Here is a 25,930-nt window from a genome sequence, read left to right on the forward strand (position 1 = left end):
CCCGCGTCTCCTGCATCGGCAGGCGGACTCTCAAGCACTGCGCCACCAGGGAAGCCCTATATATATATTTTAAAGCTCTGTTCAAAGTTCGTATTTCAGCAAGAGCAGAATATTTTAGAGATACTTCGCATAAAAACAGTGCTTTCTTAAAAAACCTATGAGACAATAAATAAGGTGAGGCAGGGAGGTTTTTTGTTTTGTATTTTAGTGCCAATATACAACGAACCTCATGAAATCTATGTAGCTGTAACTTGTTACAATTTGTTCTAGTAATAGGTTTATTTTCAACTATTCTTATCAGTTTCTTAAAACTAAGAATCTTTGTATGAAAAGATAGTACATATTCTGATCGCTACAATAGACAGGAACACTTTTTATTACAGAAAAACAGAGTGTTGGTGTATTGTACTTGCCTCTGAATTGCTTGTGAACAGCCAAACTGACAAATGGTCATCCTGTTTGACTATTTAAAAAACAAAGCAATGTGAGATTACAAAAGGTATGTCTTTATTAGATGTCGGACTGAATATGAAGTTAAAGATCAAGCTGCAAAAGGGGATGAAGTGACTCGAAAACGATTCCATGCATTTGTACTCTTTCTGGGAGAACTTTATCTTAACCTGGAGGTGAGGAGAAATTTTTCTTTTTAGTACTGACAAAGCCTGAGAATATAAATTGATCTCAATAAGGGATTTGTGTTTACTCTTTTATAACATTAAGAGTGAAATGGGAGATAAAGAAAATAGTCTCAGTACCTACTCATGGTAGTATCTGTCCTCAAATGGAACATATGTACCATTTTGTCTTCCTGTTCATGGGCAGTGTTGGGAGATAGTTACTAGGCATTTTAAAGTCTTTATGTACTTTTGGAAAGCCATGGTTTACATGTGATTTCAAGCTTTTGGAATACAGACAGTCACACCGTTTTGAATCCTTGTATCATAAATATTAGCACATTTAGTGTGTTGACTTTCAGATGGTGACCCAAAAGCAACTTGCCCTGCAGAGCATAAAACTTTGAAGAGGGGAGAGACTAGAGTTTGTGTTTTTTGTTTGGTTTTTTTCACCTAATTCACCTACAGTAGTTCTTTTTGGTCCTATTTTGTATATTAATCTTCTATATAGAATGTATTTGTACAAAGTCTACAGCTAAATTGGTGGCATACTTGAGTATATGCTTGTTGGTAGGCAACATAAGTGCTGAATATTACTTTGTAATGGATTTGCTTGATTTTTTTTTTAACTAGTTAGTCCCAGATATCAGTATACCTTCTTAAACTGATTTGAGGACTTAGTATTGTAAATACCACTGAAAAGACACACGAATCCACCGTCAAATGTACATCTCAGTCAATGCATCTAAAAGGTCTTTGTCCAATCTCTTGCCTAATTTACTATCCATTTTTACCACAGATGGCCTTAATTTCTTAAAAAATCTCATGCCGTAATCTTTCTCAGTTTATTTTTGTATAAGCCAAATAAGAACACCAATATAAAATGTACCTTAAATGGATTGTCACTTTAAGAACGCAGTTGAACTTCCTATGTAGAAGTCATGATGATATGTGTGGTGGGAGTTATAAAGATAAGGCATGGCTCCTGAACCTACAGTTCTTTAAGCCAGAGAGCTGAGATACATATTCTATTCTGATGCAAGTTAGAGTATTTTTAAATAGTATAAAAAGCAGAAAAAAGCTCTGTGTTCCCAAAAAGGTGTTAATAGGCTAGAGACTGCTTTATGAAGCAGTAATATTAAAGGAGGCTTAAATTATCCTGACCGTATTTTTTTTTATATATATATAAATTTATTTATTTATTTTTGGCTGTGTTGGGTCTTTGTTGCTGTGCGCGGGCTTTCTCTAGTTGCGGCGAGCGGGGGCTTCTCATTGTCATGGCTTCTCTTGTTGCAGAGCACAGGCTCTAGGCATGCGGGCTTCAGTAGCTGTGGTACGTGGGCTCAGTAGTTGTGGCTCGCGGGCTCTAGAGCACAGGCTCAGTAGTTGTGGAGCACGCGCTTAGTTGCTCCATGGCATGTGGGATCTTCCCCAGCCAGGGCTCGAACCTGTGTCCCTTGCATTGGCAGGCAGATTCTTAACCACTGCGCCACCAGGGAAGACCCTGACCATATGTTTTGTATTGTTTAACTTAAAACACTTATTTTGCCAGCACTTTGTTAGACAATTTGTATATGTGTGTTATATTTTGGCATAGTTGCTTTTCATTTTCTTTTCCCCAAAAGATCAAAGGAACAAATGGACAGGTTACAAGGGCAGACATTCTTCAGGTCGGTCTTCGGGAGTTGCTGAATGCCCTCTTTTCTAATCCTATGGATGACAACTTAATTTGTGCAGTAAAATTACTGAAGGTAGGTTTTACTTATTTTTTCTTAAAATGTAACTGTTTCATCCCTTTAGTGTATAATTTAGAGGAAGGAAAGTACATATAATGCACAAATCGATCCAAGAGTAAGTTATTTAAGTTAAATATTGACATTTTACTTTACTCTCAAATTTAATATTGGAAAGGCAATATATACTTATTGTTTAATATAAGAAATCTAAAAGTGGAAAATGGAAGTCCTTCACCCCATACGTAAAGTCCCTTTCTTTCCCTTCCTCTATCTGCATGTGTGCTCTCATAAGATCTTACTCTGTTGTGGCTTGCTTTTTTACCATCAAATGAAGATCTTGGATTTTTGCATGGCTCTTTCTTCAGTAGCTTCCCAGTGTTCCATTGTATGCATGCACATGTTTATCCATTCCATCCTTGAGCAGTTATTTTCAGTTTAGCCACTGTAGCACTGTCAGTAATCTTTCATTGTATCTTTATATATGCAGTTGTTTATGGAACTTAAATTCTTACCCATAGATTTGGTGGCTCAGTGAGCATGTATACCTTAATTTGATAAGTAATGCCAAATTTCCCTTCCAAATGCTGAACCAGAGTGTGTTCCCACCAACAGTGAATGAGTATACCTCTTTTCCCATATCCTTATCAGTGATGGATAGAATCAATCCTAGGTTTTATTTTGTCATCGTGATAAGTAAAAACAAAAAGCTCATTTTAATTTGCATTTCTGTGACGAAAATCACTAATGAATTAAAGCCTTTTTTTGTTTGTAAGCCATTTTTTTAGTTTCTGTGAATTACCTGCTTATATCCTTAACTCATTTTTTTCTGATTGTGTTTTTTAAATTCTGAGTTTCTACACTTGTTGGATGTTGCATATTTCAAAAAGTGATATGTTGATTAAAATTTTATAGCCTTGGTCATATAGCAAACATGCCATACAGTCATTGGTGTATAAAGCCTATGATTAAACTTCTGCTATAGTTCATTCCTTTGCCCTGTCAAGAAAAAGTATAGCGATTCCTGAATATTAGATGGTAGAAAATAATTAGGAATATTTAACTTGCTAAATTCATCTTGTTTAAAGAATGCTTGAACTGCTAGTAGTGTCTTTTTAGAATTTCTGTACTTTATTGAATTCTTTATTTTACTGATACTTGCTTTTTTAGTTGACAGGGTCAGTTTTAGAAGATGCCTGGAAGGAAAAAGGAAAGACTGATATGGAAGAAGTTATTCAGAGAATTGAAAATGTTGTCCTAGACGCAAATTGCAGCAGGTAGGGTAAGAAGTAATATAGATAGCCAGTAGATCTCAATTCCTTGCTTTTTCTTTGGGGTTGTTTTTAATCTGTTGTGCTTCATCAGAATACTCTTTATAGATCTACAGAAATTTTTTTTTTACCTATGGCTTCTGCTCACCTAGCCACTTTTCTTCAATTATGCTTATGAATGGACCAAGTTAAGATATTCCTGTGGGAATATGAGTCCATTAAAAAATAAAATGATTAATACTTTTAAGCTCAATAAATATTTGGGTAAAGTACTACTATAAATCCAGTTGGAGGTATAAAAGCGTTAGCAGGATCGCACTGCCTTTAAGAACCATATATAGCCACAGTTACATGGAATAAATTTCAAGCCTGTCTTTAAAAAAAAAAAAGACAGCAGGAGCCAGGCAGTGGGGTGCGAGCATGTAGACTTCACCTCAGTGCGTAAGAGAGTACTTCAGACCCTCTCCAGTGCTGGGTGCCGTTGACCAAATGCGCCTCTCAGAGGCGAGGACAGGCTCCTCAGTAGGCGGCAGTGAGGGGTCTGGCCTCAGTAAAGCAGAAACCGCTGCCAAGCACAGCGAGGCCCAGTGAAGATCTGAAGGCGCTCCTCTGAAGTCCCACTACCTCCAGTGGAGTCCAGTCATCCCTTCCACAGCAACATCAGTGAGAATCGAAGGCATGGAGACCTCACTGGATATTAGCTACCCTCCTGTGAGAGTCTGAAGGATACTATTACCAGAGCTCTGCCCTTTTGGAAGGAAGAAATAGTTTCCCAGATCAAGAAGGGGAAAGGGGTATTGGCTGTAGCCCATGGCACCAGCCTCCAGGGACATTGTCAAGCAGAGAGGGTCTCTGAAGAGCTTATCATGGAGCTGAGCCTGCTGACCATGAATTGGACAAGAACATGAAGCCCATCACGCCTGTGCAGTTCCTGGGGGATGAGGAGACTGTGTGTAAAGTCATGGATGCTGTGGCTGCCCAGGGCAAGGCCAAGAAGGGAGGGCGAGCAGCAGACAAACTACTCCCAGGGACACCCTCCCTGCCCATCCCGTTCCTCTGCACTTCTCCCCTATGCTTATCAAACTGACCACATCTGTAAGTTGTAGCTCCAGATGGGGACCAGTGGCTCCCAATTTCATATTAGCCATTTTTTTCTCTTGCACCCACTCCCTTCATGCAGTCTAGTCAGAATGGCACCTCTGGGGCAGGGTTGTCTGTCCAAGCAAGGGAAGACTTGTCCAAGAGGGTGGACAGGAAGTAATTCAGGGGGGGTTGCTAATGCTTTGTCTATTACTAAGGACCTGCTTGAGTAAGGGTTGGGGGGAACCATGTTAGGCGTGACCAATGAGGGAAAACAAGAGAGCCTATTTATGTTCCCAGGGGCCGGTCCTCTATTATTCTGTAGTCAGGTGACTGGGTGGCTCTAGTCATTCCAGTGGAGAATGAATGTAATATGCATGGCAATTGAAACAAATATTTCCTCCCTGCCTGCAGAAGGTTGGGATCAATCCTGGATGTTTATGTGTTGTATTTACTTTTACAAAAAAGTATATAATATTTTTTTAATTTTTAATTTTTTTAACATCTTTATTGGAGTATAATTGCTTTACAATGTTGTGTTAGTTTCTGCTGTATTACAAAGTGAGTCAGCTATACGTATACATATAACCCCCGTAACCCCTCCCTCTTGCGTCTCCCTCCCACCCTCCCTATCCGACCCCTCTAGGTGGTCACAAAGCACCGAGCTGATCTCCCTGTGCTATGCGGCTGCTTCCCACTAGCTATCTATTTTACATTTGGTAGTGTATATATATCAATGCTACTCTCTCACTTTGTCCCAGCTTACCCTTCCCCCCCCCGCCGTGTCCTCAAGTCCATTCTCTACATCTGCGTCTTTATTCCTGTCCTGCCCCTACGTTCATCAGAACTTTTTTTTTTTAGATTCCACATATATGTGTTAGCATATGGTATTTGTCTTTCTCTTTTTGACTTACTTCACTCTGTATGACAGACTCTAGGTCCATCGCCCCACTACAAATAACTCAATTTTGTTCCTTTTTATGTCTGAGTAATATTCCATTGTATACATGTGCCACATCTTCTTTATCCATTCATCTGTCGATGGACACTTAGGTTGCTTCCATGTCCTGGCTATTGTAAATAGTGCTGCACTGAACATTGTGGTACATGTCTCTTTTTGAATTATGGTTTTCTCAGGGTATATGCTTAGTAGTGAGATTGCTGGGTCATATGGTAGTTCTATTTTTAGTTTTTTAAGGAACCTCCATACTGTTCTCCATAGTGGCTGTATCAGTTTACATTCCCACCAACAGTGCAGGAGGGTTTCTTTTTCTCCACACCCTCTCCAGCACTATTGTTTGTAGATTTTAAAATTATATAATTAAAAAAAAAAACTTCTGGGGTTTCTGATGACTGTTGAAATATTCCCACGTGTGGTCATCAGAAAATGAGCCATTCCTTACACCAACATGGGATAAGCTCCTTGATTTCCAAGGTGTAGGAGTTCATCCTCTCACGTGTGTTAGAATCCCTCCGCTGCCTTATTATTTTATGGCAGTGAAATGCCTCTTGATCATGTCCAAGTGTGTCTTTCACTGTGCCAGATTTCTGAATCATGTTCCAGTTGCTTGGCCTGCCACTTGGGCCCAGTACGCATTTGAGCATAACTGTACTAAATCCTTTTTTCCAGATCAGTATAGTAAAGGAGTGATGTGCATTTTTTTTAAAAGATAAATTTGTGTTATTACAGGAAATGTCTAGAATATCAAAGCATGTTAAATTTTTGAAACAACGTTTTAGGCATCTGTGATATATTAGAGCACGATAACACTTGCTCGTTTTAACTCATTTTCAACTTTTGTCTGCAGAGATGTAAAACAGATGCTCTTGAAGCTTGTAGAACTCCGGTCAAGTAACTGGGGTAGAGTCCATGCAACTTCAACATACAGGGAAGCAACACCTGAAAACGATCCTAATTATTTTATGGTATGCCAGTGTTTGCATTTTAAATTTGGTTATTGCTTGAATACAATTTTGGCAATTTGTAGATAAGTTACATAAACTTATCTCAGAATTTAATACCTAATAACTCTTTTCACTGGCTTAGAGTCACATGGCAGCCATGGAAGGAATCCTCAGTGAAAGGGTAGACTAGACAAGGAGCCATTCAATGGCAAGGGAAGTGAATAAGGCTTGACTTGGACTTGGGTGAGTGTAGGGATTCCTCAAAGCAGTTTTTCCAGAGAATTCATGATCAAAGGCCTGCATTTCAAACTTTTACTTGGCATTTTGTAGTAAAGTAAATTAAGAAAACAAAAATGGTTACCAGGCCAGTGATGCCCTGAAGCTCTCGACAGGATCAAACAGAAAGAAACTATGGAGGAATGCTCTTACAATCCAGTCTTGGAAATACTTAAAGAAAAAAATGGTTGCAGGGGGTGGGAACCACAACTAAAAATCAGCTGACACTAAATCACAGTGCACGAACGACCGCACCAAGGCACCAAGTCACCAAGGGTGTGACAGGCGGCAGACCCACAAGAACTTGAGATAATAGAATAGTAATCTGAAGACCATAGACTTTCCCAGTGAAATGAAAATGGCTGCTAGGAATTTAGTTTTTTGATTGTTTTTGTATTATCAGGTACAGATGAATGAGATCAGCCATGCTCAATTAATGTGCTTTAAAAAATCAATTCTGAAATGATAACGTGTTTTAATCACTCTGATTCCTCCTAGAATGAGCCAACATTTTATACATCTGATGGTGTTCCTTTCACTGCAGCTGATCCAGGTATGTTGTCTCAGTCATTTTCCAACCATTTTTTGGTAAGATAGTAAATTACAGAAAACCATACCCTCACTGGCACAAAGCTGTAGCATTTTGAAGAGTTCACATTGTTCTAAAATATAGGGTAAAGGTTTGTCTCACTAGAATATTCTTATAGTTACCACTTGGAACCATTTCATGTCGAACATTTGATTCAGTATATAGTGTCTTGTCACCCTAACAGTGAAGGATTGGAAGAATCCCTCAATTAAGTGCAAGCATTTTTATTTTATATTTCCTCTAATATTTTGTTTTTATACTCTAAACTTTCAGGTAGTTAAAGCAGAAGGGAAAGATGGTTGTAGTTCACTATATAGTTAGTAGCTTTCATTGGTACAGGGTAATACTTGCAGATACTAAGAATTGTGGATCTTATTAATATTTGGTGGGTCAGTTAATTAAAATCTAAATCTCTGCACACTTCCCTTCCCAGAAAAGAGCCGTTTCGTAGAATGAGTGCTTTAATTTTGATAAACAGAACTGCACTGTGAGCAAGAGAACATTTCCCCACTTTGAACAAACTTACAACCAGCTTATCAGAATTTTCCCATTTGTTTCCTCTGGATAGCAGGCACTGACTGTCCTATGCCTCTAGCACAAAGGGGTAGAAAGAAGAACCGCTTAACTTCTCAATTTTAAATTATGAAATATTCAAAAATATTAAAACCACACACAAAAAAGGGCATATTGATTCACTGTCAAGATTGAACCAATTTCACTTATCAATATATACTTTGGGTCTTTTCAAAGAAATAAAACCCTTTATAGATAGTAATAACCATTCTGTTTCTATAATTGATACCTCACCTTCAAGTCCAGTCCTTCCGTAACTTCCCCCCACAGAGGTAATTACTGTCCTGACATTGGTGTCCTTGTGCTGTCTTTTTACTTCGTGTATGACTGTAAATGATAGGTGTTACCATACACAGCAGTATTAACCTAAATGGTACCTTATTGTGCACATCTTTTTGCAACTTATTTTTTATTCAGTATTTTTGGTGTTCATGTTGATTGATATATATATAGCTTTAGTTCATTCATTTTAAATGCCAAATAATAACCTACTCAGAGTAAACCACAGTTTATAGATCCCCTCCCACTTGTGGATGGTTGGTTGGTTCACACTCGTTACTACCCACAGTGCTGTGCAAACATCTTTAAGAATCTTTGTGCACATGCAGGAATTTCTTTAGGGTAACGAAGTAGAATTGTTACATTATAGGCTATATGCATCTTCAGCTTCACTAAATGTTGCTAAACTGCTTTCCATCATGATTATACCGCTTAATATTCCCACCAGCAACATGTGAAAGTTCCTATTTCCCATTGTTGGCAACACTTATTGATACCAGACCGATTTTTTTGTCGGTCTGTTTGTATGAAATTGTAAACTTTTATTTCCCTACTAGTGGTAGTGAATTTCTTTTCATGTTTCTGTTGACCTCTTGATTTCTTTGTTTGAGAATCACCTGTTTGTGTCCTTTGCCTGTATTTCTATTGGATCATTTGTCTTTCTTACTGATTTGTAATTACTTACATGGCCTGGAAAGTGATCCTTAGTTTCTCCCAGTATGTGCTGTCTTTCCATTTCATGTGTTGTCACATAGAAGCTTTGAGTGTTAAAGTCTTGTTTGTGCTCTCTGTGACTTAGTTTCCTTACTATGATCAAATTCCATTGTCTTCTAAACCTTGTTGCTTTTTATATTTAGGTGTTTAATCCATCTGGCTAGTTTTTATATGTGGTAAATGGTAGGACTTAAATATTCTATAGTTACTCATCTCAGCAACAGGTCATCCTTCCTCTCTTGGACAAAACATTCCTCTGTGTACCATGTAACTCCCTATAGAGTGTCTTATTCCTGTGTCCATGAATGTGGATCTTTCTTCTTGTTTGTCTTGACACCAATACTGCATTCTTAATTATTCTTACCTACTGTAAATCTTGCTATGTCTGGTGAGACAAATTTTCCTTCTTTCCTTATTCTTTGAGGCTACCTTGATTCATTTTGGTTCTTCGATCTTCATCTTTGTCCAATCTGTTTCTCCTACTTATTTCTAGTGGCTATTTTATTTATAGAAATTCAATTTGGTTTTCAAACTGAATTTTGTTTCTGCATTTTGTTCAAAGTATCTTGATCTTAAAGTTTTGAGTCCTTTTTTTCTCATCATTCTAAACATGCTTATTTTTGCTTCATATTTTTGTTTTCTTTTAATTCTAACCCTACTGTTATTTCTAATTGTCATATACAAAATGATTTATGTTGTGTTCTTTTTTTGCAATCTCATATTTAACTGTCTTTCTTAAACTTTTTGGGGGAAGTGATTTCAAACTTACAGTAAAGTTATAAAAATAAAAACTGTGCAAAGAACATCCATCTACCTTTTACTCAGTTGTACCTTCAACAGTTTACTCCATTTTTCATTTGTTCTCTCCACACTCACTTTTTTTTTTCTAAATCATTTGAAGTTGCATATACTATGGCCCTTCATGACAGCTCCAGCATTTTAACTGCCTGTTTGTTTTTGTTTATGAAAACTTGTGGCTTGGATTGTAGGAACATCTCTCCAAAGGGGGGTTTATATTTGCTTGTGCCAGGAGCCACAGGGGTAATACTGGCTTGGAACAAGTTTCTGTTTTCTTGTCGTAGGGATTCTTTACGTGGATAATAGAAATTTGAAGTGCAGGCCCACTGTTAAAAATTCTCTGGGGAACCAGTTTCTTCAGAGTACTTCTGTCCTTACTCCAAACCCAGGCAGAGACAACCAAGCTTCTTTGCCATCTCCCTTTGCCACCGAGGTGTTTTTTGTTTTTCCTTGGTTTACCTTTTGCTTGCAATACCAGTTCTTTGAATGTTCAGCCTTTGTGTTGGTGAGATGGATTTGGGGCATGAATTCCATCTCTCTGTTTCACATGGACTCAAGGCCTTGCTTTCTGACCTTCTGTGGGTTTTAAAATCGAAGCCCTTTGTTCATAATACCACCTGGTCTATCAGCCTCCCAGCTGCAGTAGTTATGTATGGCTTTCAGTTCCCTTCTCGTTTCTGTCATTTGGTGACTTGATTGTGTGTGTGAACTCATTCGTACATTTAGAAGAATGTTTTATTTGTTGCCTTAAGTATTTGTTGCAGGAGGGTTTTATAGTTAAAATTGTCTCCAAATTGCCAAGATTGGGTATCAAAATATCACTAACCCTTTAAGCTAGAATTAGAGTTTTATGGAGACTGACAGTCTTGGAAAACATGGTCTCTATCTAGTTAAATGTAATTACATCATCCTCTCGAAATTTGAGGTAGCTGTTGTTCACAAGAAACTAACTTGTAAGATAACTAGTTTTAATATACACTGACCCATTTTATTATTCAGAGGTAAGGACTTCATACACACATGCTAATCTTAAAAGATACTCGGTAACTCTGCTTAAGATAGTTGGCAGATGGAGAGCTATAATATCACCTGTTATTGCCTTAGAAGAGCCCAACCAAGGGAAAGTTAGTATAGCTGAAACATTTATCAGGTATCTATGTTCCAGCTGTCTCTGAGGAGAGGGAAGAAAAGAAAATCTCCTATGCTCAGAACATTTGCTAGGTTAGCCTCCTCTGATTGAGAAACTTCAAGCAATGATGGCTCTTACCTGCTAGCCAGGTAGCTCACTTTACCTCCTTGGGAAGGAGTAATGGGGGAGCCAGAAACTAGGAGGTTTGATTGAAATCCCTCCTTGTGGAAGGAAAAACAGTAGTGTGGAAGAAACATGTTCTTCCCCAACAAGTTAGAACAATATCTTGTCTGATGGAAAGAAGCAGCAGAGAATGTAAACAGCATGCACACTGGGTGTGAAATGTACTCTGTTATGTTCATAGTGGCTTTGATTTCCATCTTATATTTAGAGGAATATTAAATATACATTTGACCCCTGAACAACACAGGTTTGAACTGCACAGGTCTGTTTATATGTGGATTTTTTCACTAAATATGTGCTACAGTACTTAGACAGGGTTGGTTGAATCGCAAATACAAAGGAAACGTGTGTAAGGAGGGCGGGCTAAGTTATATGTGGATTTTCGATTGTGTGGAGGGTCAGTGACCCTAAAGGGCCAACTGTATAATTTATGAGCATATTTTGGGGGCGGGGAGAGATAAAGCAAGCCAATTAGAATATAAGTTTTGTAAAAGATATTCTTAAATATGTAGTTGGAACCTTACTGTTATTTAAATGTATCTGCTTAAATGAAAAGCCATAATATTAAAAAAAATTTTAGGGATAACTGGCCATTTCATATGAATATTTTTCAGCATTAAAATTTTTTATTTTTTGTAGATTACCAAGAGAAATATCAAGAGTTACTTGAAAGAGAAGACTTTTTTCCAGATTATGAAGAAAATGGAACAGATTTATCAGGGGGTGGTGATCCGTAAGTTCTGTTTAGCTGCTTTCTTTTTTGGGGGGTTTTGGGTTTTTTTTTTTATGGGGGGGTTGTTTTGCTTTGTTTGGCCATGCCGCGTGGCTTGCCAGCATGATCTTAGTTCCCCAACCAGGGATTGAACCCGGCCCCCCTGCAGTGGAAGTGTGGAGTCCTAACCACTGGACTGCCAGGGAATTCTCATCTTTAGCTGCTTTCTTTGTGAAATTTCTGTGGCCACAGTTTGTAGATGGAGTTTAGACTAGAAAAGATGATGAAAGAACGTGCATTTTGATTTAATGGTGTTATAGTGGTATATATGTAGTATTTACCAAAAATTTTCAGAAAATCATATTAGAGAAAACACTATGGTTCTGAAAATTAAATATAGTTAAGGTGGAAAAACTATTAATGTAGCATATTCAAACAATTAGGTTTTTTTTTTTTTTTTTTTGCGGTAACTAAATGAGATACATAAATACTTGAGACAGCCCCTGGCACATAGTAAAAGGCTCAAATCTTAGCTGTTAAACGATTAAAATTAAAACATAGATAATTATATAAAAATGTTTGGACTGATAGACATATATAAATTACAATCCTGTTCTCATCTCTCAATCTTCATCTGCCATTCTTTGTAATAAAATAAACTTTTACTGTATTACTCATTTATCATTAGATTGTACTGCCTTTTGTATATGGAAGGACCAAGAACTTGTGAGGTTTAGTTCCAGTTCTGTTAACAATTCATGTGAATTTGGACATGCTACTTGGATTCTCCTCTTCATAAGTGGAGGGTGGAAATAAATTCTGTGACTTCAGTTTTTCATATCTCATGTGTTGTAGGTTTAAAAAAAAAATGAACCACCTTTATTCTGTCTCTAAGTAGTAACATTTTAATTATAAGTCAGTGTAAGATTTTCTAATGTTAACATACTTTTATGTACTAGTTTAATAGAAAAAAATACAGGGATGTGCTTCCAAGCACAATTAGGAAGGTTCAGCCCTGCCGAGAGTACACTACTGGAAATTAAAGTTGTCCTTGGCATTGAATTTCAGGTTATCCTCTAAAGTTTTGTTTGGTAAGCATTATATTCTCTTTGCTCTAATGAACTTGTGGCATTTCAACATATGGCCTTGTACTAGAAATGGGGGAGGAAGAAGGAGAAAGACCCATCAGCAATTGGTAGGATTAACAAGATAGTTTTGTCACATGTTGGTAGAAAGGGTCATGGCGGGTGGGGAGACACATACTTTCATGGCGTAGTATCTTAGACATTTTCTGAATTAAAAAACATTAAACTTGTCATATATGCTTCTTTCACAGATACTTGGATGATATTGATGATGAGATGGACCCAGAGATAGAAGAAGCTTATGAAAAGTTTTGTTTGGAATCAGAGCGTAAGCGAAAACAGTAAAATTAAATTTCAGCATATCAATTTTATAAAGCAGTTTAGGTTATGGTGATTTAGCAGAACACAGAAAAGCAAGAAAATGTGTCACACTTATACCAAATTAAGGATGTTGAGTTATGTTACTAATGTATGCAACTTTAATTTTGTTTAACACTCTCTGCCAAAATAAACTTTATTCCCTATAACTTAAAATGTGTATATATATATAATAGTTTATTATGTACAGTTAATTCCACTGTTTTGGCTGCAATAAAATCGATTTTGAAAAAAATGAAAAATGTCGAAAGTAAATTTTGCTAGCTGGTTAGAAGCTTATCCTTTAAATTCTACTTTTCTTGAGGGAAAAATTCTTAGCCTGGAAATACATATTACTGCAAAATGTAGCATCCTTTTTTAGATATGAGTATTATAGCTTTCACTTAGTTTTACATTTAGTGTCTCAATGAATTGAGTTTCAAATATGAATCAGAATCATGAATATCTTTAGCACTGAAGTCTTAGAATATATCATTAACAACTGATTCACATATCCAGATGCTATTTGAAACCAAGGGCTTTTAAAATGGATTAAAAAAAAGACTAAGAACTCCCAACTAAACAACCAAGATTCTTCACTGAGGATTTATTGCAATTCTAGAATTGTTTTTTTTTTCATGTAACCTCACTACCCTAAAGCCTGGAACATTATTCTGCTTTATTTATATGACTTTCTCATTTTTGTTTTATAGCATGAGTTGCATTGACTTTTTTACTAGAGAATTTTACTAGATCTTTGTCACTCAAGTTTTCATCTGCTTTATAATTGCTATACCTTGAGAATCACTTTTCTAATACTTTTATTACTATAATGTGGTACCACCTCAGCCCTACCTAATTAATATTTTTACCAATGTCAAAAATCTTTTTCCAACTAACTAAAAGTAAAACTTAATGTACAAAAGGATTGCTTGTAAATATGCATGTAAATAGTTCTGTTAATAACCCACTGTTTTACATTTGGTACATCTGTGTCTGCCTATACAATCAGCTTTCTCACTTTTCTGCTTGTTTGTTTGGTCTGGATTAAAATTAGACTTTAAAAATAAAATTTAAATAGTTTTGTTTCCTCTAAGTTTTTGGAGTGGTATCCTGGTATTTTAAAGAGCTTCTGTTGAACTTTTTTACATGACATCATAAAGTTCAGATTTGAAATCAGAGAAACTATACTAGGATAGAAGATATTCTTTGAACAAGAGTTTCAATAACATATACATCTACTCAGGAAAAACCCAGCAATTATAAAACATTAAAATTCTTTAGCGTCCTTATTATAAAAGAGAAATATATATGTAATTGGGGCTTTTGGAAATTCTAATAGTCAGAATTCTTTTTTTCAGAATGGCTCCTAACATGGTGGCTAGTACTTTAATCTGCAGTTCTCTAAAGATTGTGCTCACTGTAAGTCTGAGGGATAGGGGGGAGGGGGGGTGTGGGGAAGGGGCCCGACATTAGACTGGGGCCACGAATATGCTAACTGAATATACTTTAAACTTTGCCCAGTCGCTCTGTGCATAACCACCCAGTTTTCTCTGCTAGCTCATTGTCACCAACTACTGCTGTACTCAAAACGACTACCAACAGGATCAGTATGTTACAATTACTAGTGCTACTTAAGTAACTACCCAAACTTAGTGTCTTCAAACAATGAGCATTTTATTATGCTCATGCTTCTGTGGCTCAGGAATTTGGACAGGGTACAATAGGGGTGGCTTTTCTCTATCCTGCAGTGTTTTGAGGCCTCGGCTGGGAAAACTAAGGATGAGGGGTGGCTCCAACAGCTGGTGGCTCTAATCATCTGGAGTCGTCTTGACTCACAAGGCTGATGACCAGGCTGAGATGACTTGAAGCCATCACTTGACCAGACCCACCTACACAAGGCCTGTCCACATGGCTTGGGCTTCTTGCAACATGGCAGCTGGGTGTTGAGGGGCCATTGCAAAAGACCTGGAAGAAGCTGCCTTGGAAGCTGCGTGCAGCATTACTTCTGCTACAGTGTCTTGGTTCTAAGTGAGACGCTATAAAGCTGTATCAGATAGAAGGCCTTCAAAGAATGTGTGGACATGCTTTAAAGCTGCAACAGTACATACTGAAAGGAAGAGTTGGCCGTGTGCCATGATAGTTGGCCTTTAGGATTGCCATATCTTCAACAGAAATATGGATCAGTAAGTCTTTTGTAACAGGGACTATTAGTACAAATCTTTAATGAGCAAGGACACAAAGGTGCCAGTGAATGTTAGTCTTGTGTCTGGTAACAAAGTGCAAATATTAGTCTGAACCTGGCAGTTGTGTCATCAACGCAGACCCTCTGTATTGTCAGTGCTCTTCAGCCAAAGACTATCAGGACCACACCTGTACCTGAATGTGCTGGGTTTAGTACTTGTTGTGAGGCAGAATATACACCATGGGGAACTGTGGGGTATGTCGGTAAGAGGGTGTTCAAAACTTAAAGGATTTGGGCTTTGGTTGGATAATTTGGGAGAGGGCCTAAGAAACCGGAGGTACACTCTAGCTTAGATGCTGTCAGGAAGCAGGGGCAATTCTATGATTAGGTATTTCATTCAATCTTACCTATAGGGAGGACAGTAGAGTACGGATTAAGTTGTAATTTGTTTAATAAAAAAATCGTCACATTTATCGAGAGAGGATGCTTGGTGTAAAAGAGTAAAAACCTGTCCAGGACTGAAGGACTGAAAATTAGCTCATACGGAAAAAGAAGGAAGTAGCCCTGCCTATTAATTGGTCTGGGAGGACAGACACAGGTAAAGCCAGCTGCAAATTTAACAGGAAACATTTTTCCCCAAGGCCATGACCACCTCTTTGTGTGACCACTGCTCTGTTAACAGTGATGCCTCCAGACCTGCTTTGCTATCCTCACCCATCTTTTACTGGGGATACCCAATTGCTAAACTGCACTCACCTCTTGATAACAGCCAGTCCCTCAGTTAAACCCTGCTTCTAATCCTGTGCAGAAACAGCATCCAAACAGGAAGTGGTCTCTCTTCCCTTAGAGCTTCCTCAGAATTCTTCAGCAGGGACCCAAACCTTACAATGATGACGCCCTCCTCCCCCTGTGGAGAGCACCATTTGTGTTTCCTCTGAAGTGTGCTTCCTTCCTTACATGTCAAATATTTTGTCAGACTACAGGCTTGAGCCTGGTGTTCTTCGGCTGACTAGACTTTAGCAGATGTAAATAATTTAAGGTCATGTATGCTACTGCTCTATTGTGTAAGCCTAGCAAAATGCCAGCCCTGGATGAACTGGACACTGCTGCTGCATCCAAGCATCTGGAGGTCATGTTTCCGGTAGGTTTGTACTGCTATAAATTCATAGTCACCACCTTCATTTAGGCTGTCAGTGCTGCCTGTAATCTTACTATTTCTTCATTCTCTTGTTTAATTCAAACCCTCTCTACTCTGCTTGCCCCTTTATTCCCTAAAGACTTGCTTCACTGGAAAAAAAAAAAAAAAGCCACCGGACAAATGTATACAAATGCATCTGCCTGTACTCCATTCCTCCTCTTCCTGTATAAGAAGTATCCCTCCACCTATTAAAAACCAGTTATTCAACATGTGCTTGAATCCCATGCCCTCTCTCTCGTGAACTCTATTGTTACTTGGTCTGTAATTTTAAAAAAAAATCTTTCTGCATCGGCCCTTTGCATGAGCTGTTGACCATGCCATTCCTCTCATCAAAAGAAATCTGGCCCTTACATTTCTCTCCAATTACAGTCCGATCTTCGCTTCCTAGTCAAACTTCTCAAGTGTTTTCCCATTTTTTTTCCATTTCCTTACCCATTTGCTCTTGAAACCCACTATAGCTTCTGCCACCACTATATACAACAGACCTCATTAGTCAATAATGACGTCCATGTCATTAAGTTTGAATAAAGACTTCATTCTTTAGCTTGTTCTCTAGGCAAGACCAAAATTGAATACACCCAGGCATCTAGAATACAATAGCTTGCTTTCTAGCTTTTGTGCTGTTTCTCAGTGTTTGGGGGGATTCTTTTCCCTTACCTAATCTGTAAGAACTGGTGTTCCTCAAAGCTCGTTCGTAAGCATTCGTTTCTCATGTCACAATATCCTTGGACTATTTCATCTTCTCCTGAAGCTTCAGTTAGCATCTATCACCATTGACCTCCATATTTATTTCTAATCTCCTGATTCTAGACCTTTACTAACTTGTTTCCACTGGGAGGTCTCACAAAATTTGTCATACTATTCCCTAAATTTACTCTTCTTACATTCCCCTCTCATTGATGGCACTGACACCTACTCACTTTCTCCAATCAGAAACCCCTGGAATTGTTTTTAATTCCTACTCTTAAATCATCCCCAAGACCAAAGAGTTGATCTCCTAAATATTTCTTGGAGCTATGCTCTCCATTCTCACTGTCCAGTCTTGAGTCTGAACTGCCGTCATCTCTCCTGTTGCTCTTTCAAAAGCCTTTTACTGGGCTCCACACGTCTGTTCTCATATCCTACAATCCACTCTCTATTCAGCAGTTCCAGGAATTTTTCTAAAGTATGAAAAGCACCACAAAACCCCTCTGTAGTAGACAGAATTTATATAGAGGAGGTTCTTATACAATGGAGGGGGAAAAGGTGGGAGTTGGATAGGACCTAAATTAGCACTGTGTAATAAAACTGATGTTACAGATCAATGAAAACATGGCTGTCTGAGGATGCCCTTATTACACTTTACATAAGACTGAGGTCAACTTGCATATCAGACTTTTAAAAATGGAGATGAATTTAAGGAGCTATACTTCAATCCCTTAGTGCTGCTACCTTTTGCTTAAAGCCCTTGTAATAGTTTACCACTATTAAGATAAAGTCCATAATTCATAAATCTGTACTACCTACCTCTATAGCCCAATTTCAGGCTTCTCTCCCCTAAGAAGAGCCTCTCTCTTCTCTTTAATCATTCTTAAACCAAACTGGCTTTTTTTTCAGCCCTTTTAAGAGACCAGATCTTTCCTTTGGGCCTCAGAGCCTTAACACAAGGCTGTTACCTCTGCTTGAAACACTTTCCCCCTCTACTTGGCTAACACCTACTTAGCCTTTGGATTTCAGTGAAAATATTTCTTCATCTAGGTTAGGTCTGCCCACTATATAGTCCCACAGACCTCTGTATTTTATCTTAGGAACACTTATCACAACTGTGATCAAATTATTGTCCAGTCGTTTCTTTCCAGTTAGTCTCTAGCCCCCATCCTCAACCCTGGGTCTCATTCGCTGCTTTATCCCCAGCACGCCCAGCACGTAAAAGGCTCTCCATAAATACTTGTTTTAATGGAAATAAATAAATATAGCAGACGCGTCCACTTGCCATTGTAGAAAAAGATTTAAAAGGTGCAGAGAAACTGCTGAAAGACATTTTCTGATACAAACTAGGAAAAGAAGGTCTCTATCTTTGCCCAATTTTTTTAACGGCTTTATTGACGTATAATTGCTTAGATTATTTAAATAAGCATTACTCCACTAAATTATACCTCTGTAGCTATCTCGGATAGACCATCAAAATGCAAGTCCCAACCAGGCTTGAAACAACCAGGTCAGACCAGCTCCTTGCGGGGTACCGGAAGTAAAAACCGGAGAGGAGCTGACCAGCTTCCGGACTGGGAGCCCCCGCCTCCCCTACTTCCGGTCCCGCCCCCCGATGCGAGCGGAGGGCGCGGTCAGGTCGGGACTTCCTGTCTTCATTTGTAAAGTGGGACGGCTTTTCTAGGATGCGGGAAGGTTTGAATTGCAGCTGTTTGCCTTTGCTTCCTCTCGGGGGTCACAGCTGTTGCTGCTGCTGCCGCTGCTCCTCCGCTCCTCTGACTCGACGAAAGACCGCCAAATACTCTCCCTGTGGCCTTATTCCTCTCGGTTATGATTGTTTTCTTTCATCGAGAAACATAACTTGCTGGTATTTTGTTAAACTCAAGACAAATTCCTCGAGAAGCAGTCGTGGGCAGGCGCAGACGTTTCTACCCCGACCATTTTGGCAAATTAAGCACAAGGGCCGTTGATTCTCCTCATTTCCACGACTTTTCAGCTCAGAACTGCTTGCTGTGTGAGTTTAAGATGTTGGTTGTTATTTTGATGAGGCTTTTTCTGTAACTAGATAGCGCATTTTGAAAAATGAGGTTCCCGTTTATGTCAGGAACAAACTTGTGGCTTTTTGATCGTTAAATGTACTCGGACGTAATGTGCTGGGTAGTGAAAACACAAACAGGAATAAGACAGTAGAGATGAGGCTGGAAATTTAGGTTGGAGCTGGATTATTTTTTTTATGATGCCAGGAACTTTAGACATTTCTACTGTTTCTTATGTATGCTTGATTATTTAAATAATCTAAACAACAATTATACCCCAATGAGCAGTTAAAAAAAAAAAAAACTTGTCTAAAGATAAAGACCTTTTTCCAATTGTTATCAGAAAATGTTTTCCAACTGTGTATCTGCACTTGTTTTTTTCAGAAATAGCAAGTTGATATCATGCATATATATGATATGTATAGCTGCAATATAAATATATTTATTGCTATGAATATTTATTGCCGTTTAACAGGTATGTAGACAAGTGATGTAAAGCAGTTGGTATGGTCGGGTTGTGGAAAGTTACTTGTGAGGGCAGTACTGGAAATGGATTGGAGAGGGGAAAAATTGGAAAAAGGTCCCAGACAGTTTACAGGAATGGAGGGGAAAGTTGAGGCCTGAAATAGGAAAAGGAGGAGCCAGATTTATGGGAGAGACTGACAAAATCAACAGGACTTGTTACTTGGATGTAAAGGGAAACACTGAGAAATCAAATATTGCTAACATTGAGATGCCATTAACTCAAATTGCAAATTCAGGAGGAGCAAGAATTTAAAAATTCACTTATATATTCTTATATATTACTTATATATTTATCATTAAAAAAAATTTATTGCACCCTTATTATTGGCCAAGTATTGTTTTAGGTGCCAGGGATAGAACTGTGAATAAGACAGGTGAGGGCCCTGCTCTGATTGAGTTTATGTCCTAGTGGGAAAAGACTAAAAGCAAGTAAATAAATAGAACAGTTCTGATAGTAATAGATATTATGAAGAAAAACAATGAAATGGTTAAAAAGTGATTGGGAGATGGTTGGGAACAACTTTAACTGGTCAAGTTAGGCCTTTGAGGAAGTTAGATATTTGTGCTGAGATATTAACGGTGCCAAAGAACCAGCCATGTGATGAGCCAGGGAAAGGACATGCCAGGCGGAAGGAACAGTGCAAAGGTTCTGACATGTGATACAGCTTTCTTAAAAAAACATTAAAAAGGCCAACGTAGCTAAGTTGTCCTGAACAAGGAGGAGAGGGTTAGGAGATGACATTGGAGAGGTAGATGGGGGCAGGTTGTATGGCTTTTATAGGCTGTGGTTAAGAATTTGAGTTTGGGGCTTCCCTGGTGGTGCAGTGGTTAAGAATCCACCTGCCAATGCAGGGGACACGGGTTTGAGCCCTGGTTTGGGAAGATCCCACATGCCACGGAGCAACTAAGCCCATGCACCGCAACTACTGAGCCTGTGCTCTAGAGCCCGTGAGCCGCAATTACTGAGCCGGTGTGCCTAGAGCCTGTGCTCCGCAACAAGAGAAGCCACCGCAATGAGAAGCCTGCGCACCACAACGAAGAGTAACCCCCGCTCACTGCAACTAGAGGAAGCCCGTGCACAGCAAAGAAGACCCAATGCAGCCAAAAATAAATAAATGAAATAAATTAATTTTTTTTTAAAGTATTCAGGTTTTATCTAAGTGCAAATGTTGGGTTGTAAGTCAAGAAGGGTTAGATCTCATTTTTATTTTAAAAGGTCCCTCTAGCTACTGTTTGTAGACTGGCCTCCAGGGAGTTGGGTGAAAGTGAATTAGGGGGTATTACTGAAGTCTGCTTTTGGTGGGAGTGATTAAGTTCCATTTTAGTCATGTGGAGTTTGATGTATCTGTGGAACAGGGACATGAAGAGACGTCCTGCTGGCAACTGGAAGCTCTGGAGAGGTCAGGTAGATCTGGAAGTTCTCTAGAGAAAGAAAATGATTAAAGTTGTGTGAATTTCCTCAGGAGAGATCATTTAATATTGGTTTAATATTTACTTATATGCTGACATATTCTGCAAAAGATTATAGGCTATATCATATATAGCTAATTATATACATTGAAAGGGGGTAAGATTTTTTTTAAAAAGCAAGGGTGGGCATAAAAGCAACATGAGTGTATCTAGTAAGAAGAGATGAAAAGGGGGCTAACTAAGGTCAGGTGCTGATGAATCCTTGATTTGAGAGAATGGTGAAGAAAAGGAATGATTAAACTAAAAAGAGCAATAGATATAGAGGGGGTGGTGGAGGAGGGACCATGGCGCACCCCCCACCCTTTTTTTTTAAAAATAAAAGGCAGAGGAAGTTTGGTGCAAGGGAAGATAGACAACATTGTCACACGTTGACCAGTTTAGTAGGGTGAAGACTGAAGTCATTGGGTATAGGAAGATACTAGTAACCGTTGTGAAACAATTTCAGTAGAGAGGTGGAGGAGAAAGCTGGATTGCAATTCATTGAAGATTGTTGGGAGAGAAAGCTGACCCTGAGTGGATACTATACCTGAGAAGTTTATTGGTAGGAAATAGAGGTAACCTGGGGAAAGTGGTATCTATGGAAAGTTTTTTTTTTCTGACAGGTGAAACTTTATCACCTGAGTAACAGAAGGAGATGATGTCCTAGAAGGGGATGGAGTTAGTTTTAGAAAGAATCATAAAATTTACTGAGCTCGTACAAGCCAACATTCACACTACTGGCGCTGTCATACATGTTGTCTCATTTAATCTTCACAACGATCCTGTTACCCCCATTTTACAAATAAGGAAACAACCAACCCAGCCAACCTGTGGTTTATAGCTATGAGCTAGTGGAGTTGGAACCCAGCCCTCCATTCCCCTTCCGTCATACCTATATGGAAAGCGTACATGAAAATACAGAGACATTTCAGAGGTAAAGAAGAGGAAATTGAATTCAATGAAATAAGGATGAATCTAAGACACTAGCTGGTTAATTAGCTTTCTGAGTCGTGACATGGATCTACTTAATGCCAGGCTAGGGGCAAGAATCCAGGTGTGCTTTTCCCTCAGGCCTAATAGTTACTTTTGGCCTGCCTTTTACATGTCCTACAAATGATTTGCTGTATTCTTTTTACAAAGATGGAATTTGCTTGTTATTTGAAATGAGATACTGAGCATACAATTTTCAGAAGTTAAACTTCAGAAGTAAAGCTACTAAAATGATAAGGGCATTTATAACTTGGTGGGCCGTCTCCCTCTCAGTTATCTTCCACACTGAAGTAGAGCCCTTGGGGTTAATGAAGGCATTCAGATCACATAAGCATGTATAGCAAGATAATCACTTTTCATTCAACAAAAGTAAATGCAATGGCAATTTTGTGTTTTGCTTATGTTCATCCACTTATTTTGATAGAACTTTTGTACATGAAGAGAACTCTTTGGTGCTACTGTATTTCTTATTTTCTCAGCCTTTGCCTTGGAAGGACATTTTAGCCATAGTCACAATAATGGCAGCTGAAGTGCAAATAGTACTTTATGAAGATGACTCAGTGCAAGTACAATATGTTGATGGCTCCAGATTGCAGCTTTCTCCCTGTGGCTCTGAATTTTTATTTGAAAAAGCACCTCCTATTTCAGCACATCCTTTACAACAACCAGAAAGAATTCGCCAAAGGACACACTTTGTTATTAGCACATACCGAGTAAGTAAAGATGACACAAAAACTACTCTTTTTAATACTAAAATATTGTTGAGGTGGCCAGAATATGGAAAGTAGTTAGTATTCCGGATCACTGTCATTCTAAATTGATTTTCAAATCATTTTTTAAAATTACTTTATATTTCCTTTTGTAGGAGCAGCTACAGCGAGCCCTAGATTTCCGTAACTCCTTTGCTACTTGCCCTTTTTTATCTGAAAGCATCATACCTTCTGAAAGGAAAAAGGTAATATTTTTTAAACTTCATTTTTAAAACAAATATTTGAGGACAAGTAATTACAAACAGGTAGTTTAATATTTAGTATTTTTCTTCATGACACTTTGAGCATAGACATGTTGCTATAGAACACGTAGGCCTATATATTTCCACAGACTAGGGTGTTTTGATATTTTGCACATTGAGACACAGAAGTTATATAGTTTCTCTCTCTGCCTTTTTTTTCCCTTTAACATCTTTATTGGAGTATAATTGCTTTACAATGTTGTGTTAGTTTCTGCTGTATAACAAAGTGAATCAGCTATACATATACATATATCCCCATATCCCCTCCCTCTTACGTCTCGCTACCACCCTCCCTATCCCACCCCTCTAGGTGATCGCAAAGTACCGAACTGATCTCCCTGTGCTAGGCGGCTGCTTCCCACTAGCTATCTATTTTACATTTGGTAGTGTATATATGTCCATGCCACTCTTTCACTTCGTCCCAGCTTACCCTTGCCCCTCCCTGCATCCTCAAGTCCATTCTCTATGTCTGCATCTTTATTCCTGTCCTGCCCTAGGTTCTTCAGAACCATTTATATGTGTTAGCATATATATGTGTTAGATTCCATATATATTCCATATATATGTGTTAGCATACGGTATTTGTTTTTCTCTTTCTGACTTCACTCTGTATGACCGACTCTAGGTCCATCCACCCCACTACAAATAACTCAATTTCGTTTCTTTTTATGACTGAGTAATATTCCATTGTATATATGTACCACATCTTCTTTATCCATTCGTCTGTCGATGGACACTTAGGTTGCTTCCATGTCCTGGCTGTTGTAAATAGTGCTGCCACGAACCTTGGGGTACATGACTCTTTTTTTCTTTTTTCTTTTTTTAATTTATTTTATTTTTGGCTGCATTGGGTCTTCGTTGCTGCGTACAGACTTTCTCTAGTTGTGGCGAGTGGGGGCTACTCTTTGTTGTGGTGCGCAGGCTTCTCATTGCAGTGGCTTCTCTTGTTGCAGAGCACGGGCTCTAGAGCACAGGCTCAGTAGTTGTGGCACACGGGCTTAGTTGCTCCGCGGCATGTGAGATCTTCCCAGACCAGGGCTTGAACCCGTGTCCCCTGCACTGGCACGTGGATTCTTAACCACTGCGCCACCAGGGAAGCCCACATGACTCTTTTTGAATTACGGTTTTCTCAGGGTATATGCCCAGTAGTGGGATTGCTGGGTCATATGGTAGTTGTATTTTTAGTTTTTTAAGGAACCTCCATACTGTTCTCCATAGTGGCTGTATCAATTTACATTCCCACCAAGAGTGCAAGAGGGTTCCCTTTTCTCCACACCCTCTCCAGCATTTATTGTTTGTAGATTTTCTGATGACTCTCTGCCTTTTTTTTTTGTAGAAGAGGATTATACTCAGAACTTTACAGGTTGGTGACTTATTTATTCTCAGAGGTGTCAAAATTAACAAATTTTGTGGCCATTTTAAGTAGCTTATGTGTAGTTATTTGTTAATGTGTAGTACAGATGTGTAATTACTTATGAGTATACACATTTTATTCTATTTTGAACTTCTAGGAGTAATAATAACCATCATTTCTTAAGGGTTTACTATGTGCCAAGAACTAGGAATAGTATTAAAAATATTTAATAACACCAGTATGGCATGGGTACCTGTTGATCAAAATGGATGTCCAAACAATCAAAACCAGGTGTATTGGCTACCTACCAAACCCCTTTTTACAGGTGAGGGAACTAAATCTCAGAGAGTTTACCTAATATGTCCATGAAAATTTTCTAAGTGGCAAAGTCAGGATCTGAACCCAGTCTATCTGACTCTGAAGATTGTGTCTCTTAATCACTTTCTGCTACAGTCATGATGCTTGCCTGCTTACTGAGTAATTTTCTGTTGTATTGTCTCATGGCAAAGGAGTTAAGAAAAATTGTAAGCTAATAACTTAGTTTACAAGGCCATTTTTTCCATTGTATCTTTTTTTTTTTTCCACGTCTGCATTGGGTCTTTGTTGCTGTGCGCGGGCTTTCTCTAGTTGCGGTGAGCGGGGGCTACTGTTCGTTGCGGTGCACAGGCTTCTCATTGCGGTGGCTTCTCTTGTTGGGGAGCACGGGCTCTAGGCTCATGGGCTTCAGTAGTTGCAGCATGTGGCCGCAGTATTTGCAGTGCATGGGCTCTAGGGCACGCGGGCTTCAGTATTTGTGGCGCACAGTAGTTGTGGTGCACGGGCTTCAGTAGTTGTGGCACACAGGCTCTACAGCGCAGGCTCAATAGTTGTGGCGCACGGGCTTAGTTGCTCCACAGCATGTGGGATCTTCCCGGACCAGGGATCAAACCTGTGTCCCCTGCATTGGCAGGTGGATTCTTAACCACTGTGCCACCAAGGAAGTCCATCCACTGTATCTTTTGAGTGGTTACGCAGTATTCGTTGAAACTACGTAACTTACTGCTGATGCTGCAGTAGGATCATTAGGTTGTCTAATTCTAGAAAAAAGAATTGTCTGAACTGACCATCCTTATAAAGCAGCTTTGCCATCAATGAATACTGCCCTTAACCTTTTTTTTATAATTTTTTTTTTTTTTTTTTTTGCATTTTCGGGGCCT

The 25,930-nt window shown here is 38.7% G+C and overlaps 2 protein-coding genes and 1 pseudogene across 4 annotated transcripts in view; all 3 read left to right on the forward strand.

The window, feature by feature from the left end:
- PAIP1 (poly(A) binding protein interacting protein 1) overlaps positions 1–14,394 on the forward strand; it is a 29,538-nt gene extending 15,144 nt beyond the window's left edge. For all 3 annotated transcript variants that reach the window (XM_007461745.1, XM_007461743.1, XM_007461744.1), the window contains exons 5-11: positions 515–626; positions 2,240–2,365; positions 3,518–3,624; positions 6,507–6,624; positions 7,378–7,432; positions 11,784–11,877; positions 13,193–14,394. In XM_007461745.1, the coding sequence (XP_007461807.1) occupies positions 515–626; positions 2,240–2,365; positions 3,518–3,624; positions 6,507–6,624; positions 7,378–7,432; positions 11,784–11,877; positions 13,193–13,286 (706 nt within the window). In that variant the 3' untranslated portion in view covers positions 13,287–14,394. The remainder of the gene's footprint in view (positions 1–514; positions 627–2,239; positions 2,366–3,517; positions 3,625–6,506; positions 6,625–7,377; positions 7,433–11,783; positions 11,878–13,192) is intronic.
- LOC103086568 (phosphoglycerate mutase 1 pseudogene) lies at positions 3,787–4,705 on the forward strand (annotated as a pseudogene).
- Positions 14,395–22,886: 8,492 nt separating the features above from the next.
- The window catches only part of CUNH5orf34 (chromosome unknown C5orf34 homolog), a 30,335-nt gene continuing 27,291 nt past the window's right edge, over positions 22,887–25,930 (forward strand). Inside the window, exons 1-2 of the mRNA XM_007461750.1 lie at positions 22,887–23,081; positions 23,234–23,323. Coding sequence (XP_007461812.1) covers positions 22,887–23,081; positions 23,234–23,323 — 285 coding nt within the window. The remainder of the gene's footprint in view (positions 23,082–23,233; positions 23,324–25,930) is intronic.

Source organism: Lipotes vexillifer, unplaced genomic scaffold (genome assembly GCF_000442215.2).
Source record: "Lipotes vexillifer unplaced genomic scaffold, Lipotes_vexillifer_v1.1 scaffold1361, whole genome shotgun sequence".
In the NCBI taxonomy this organism is placed as follows: Eukaryota; Metazoa; Chordata; class Mammalia; order Artiodactyla; family Lipotidae; genus Lipotes; species Lipotes vexillifer.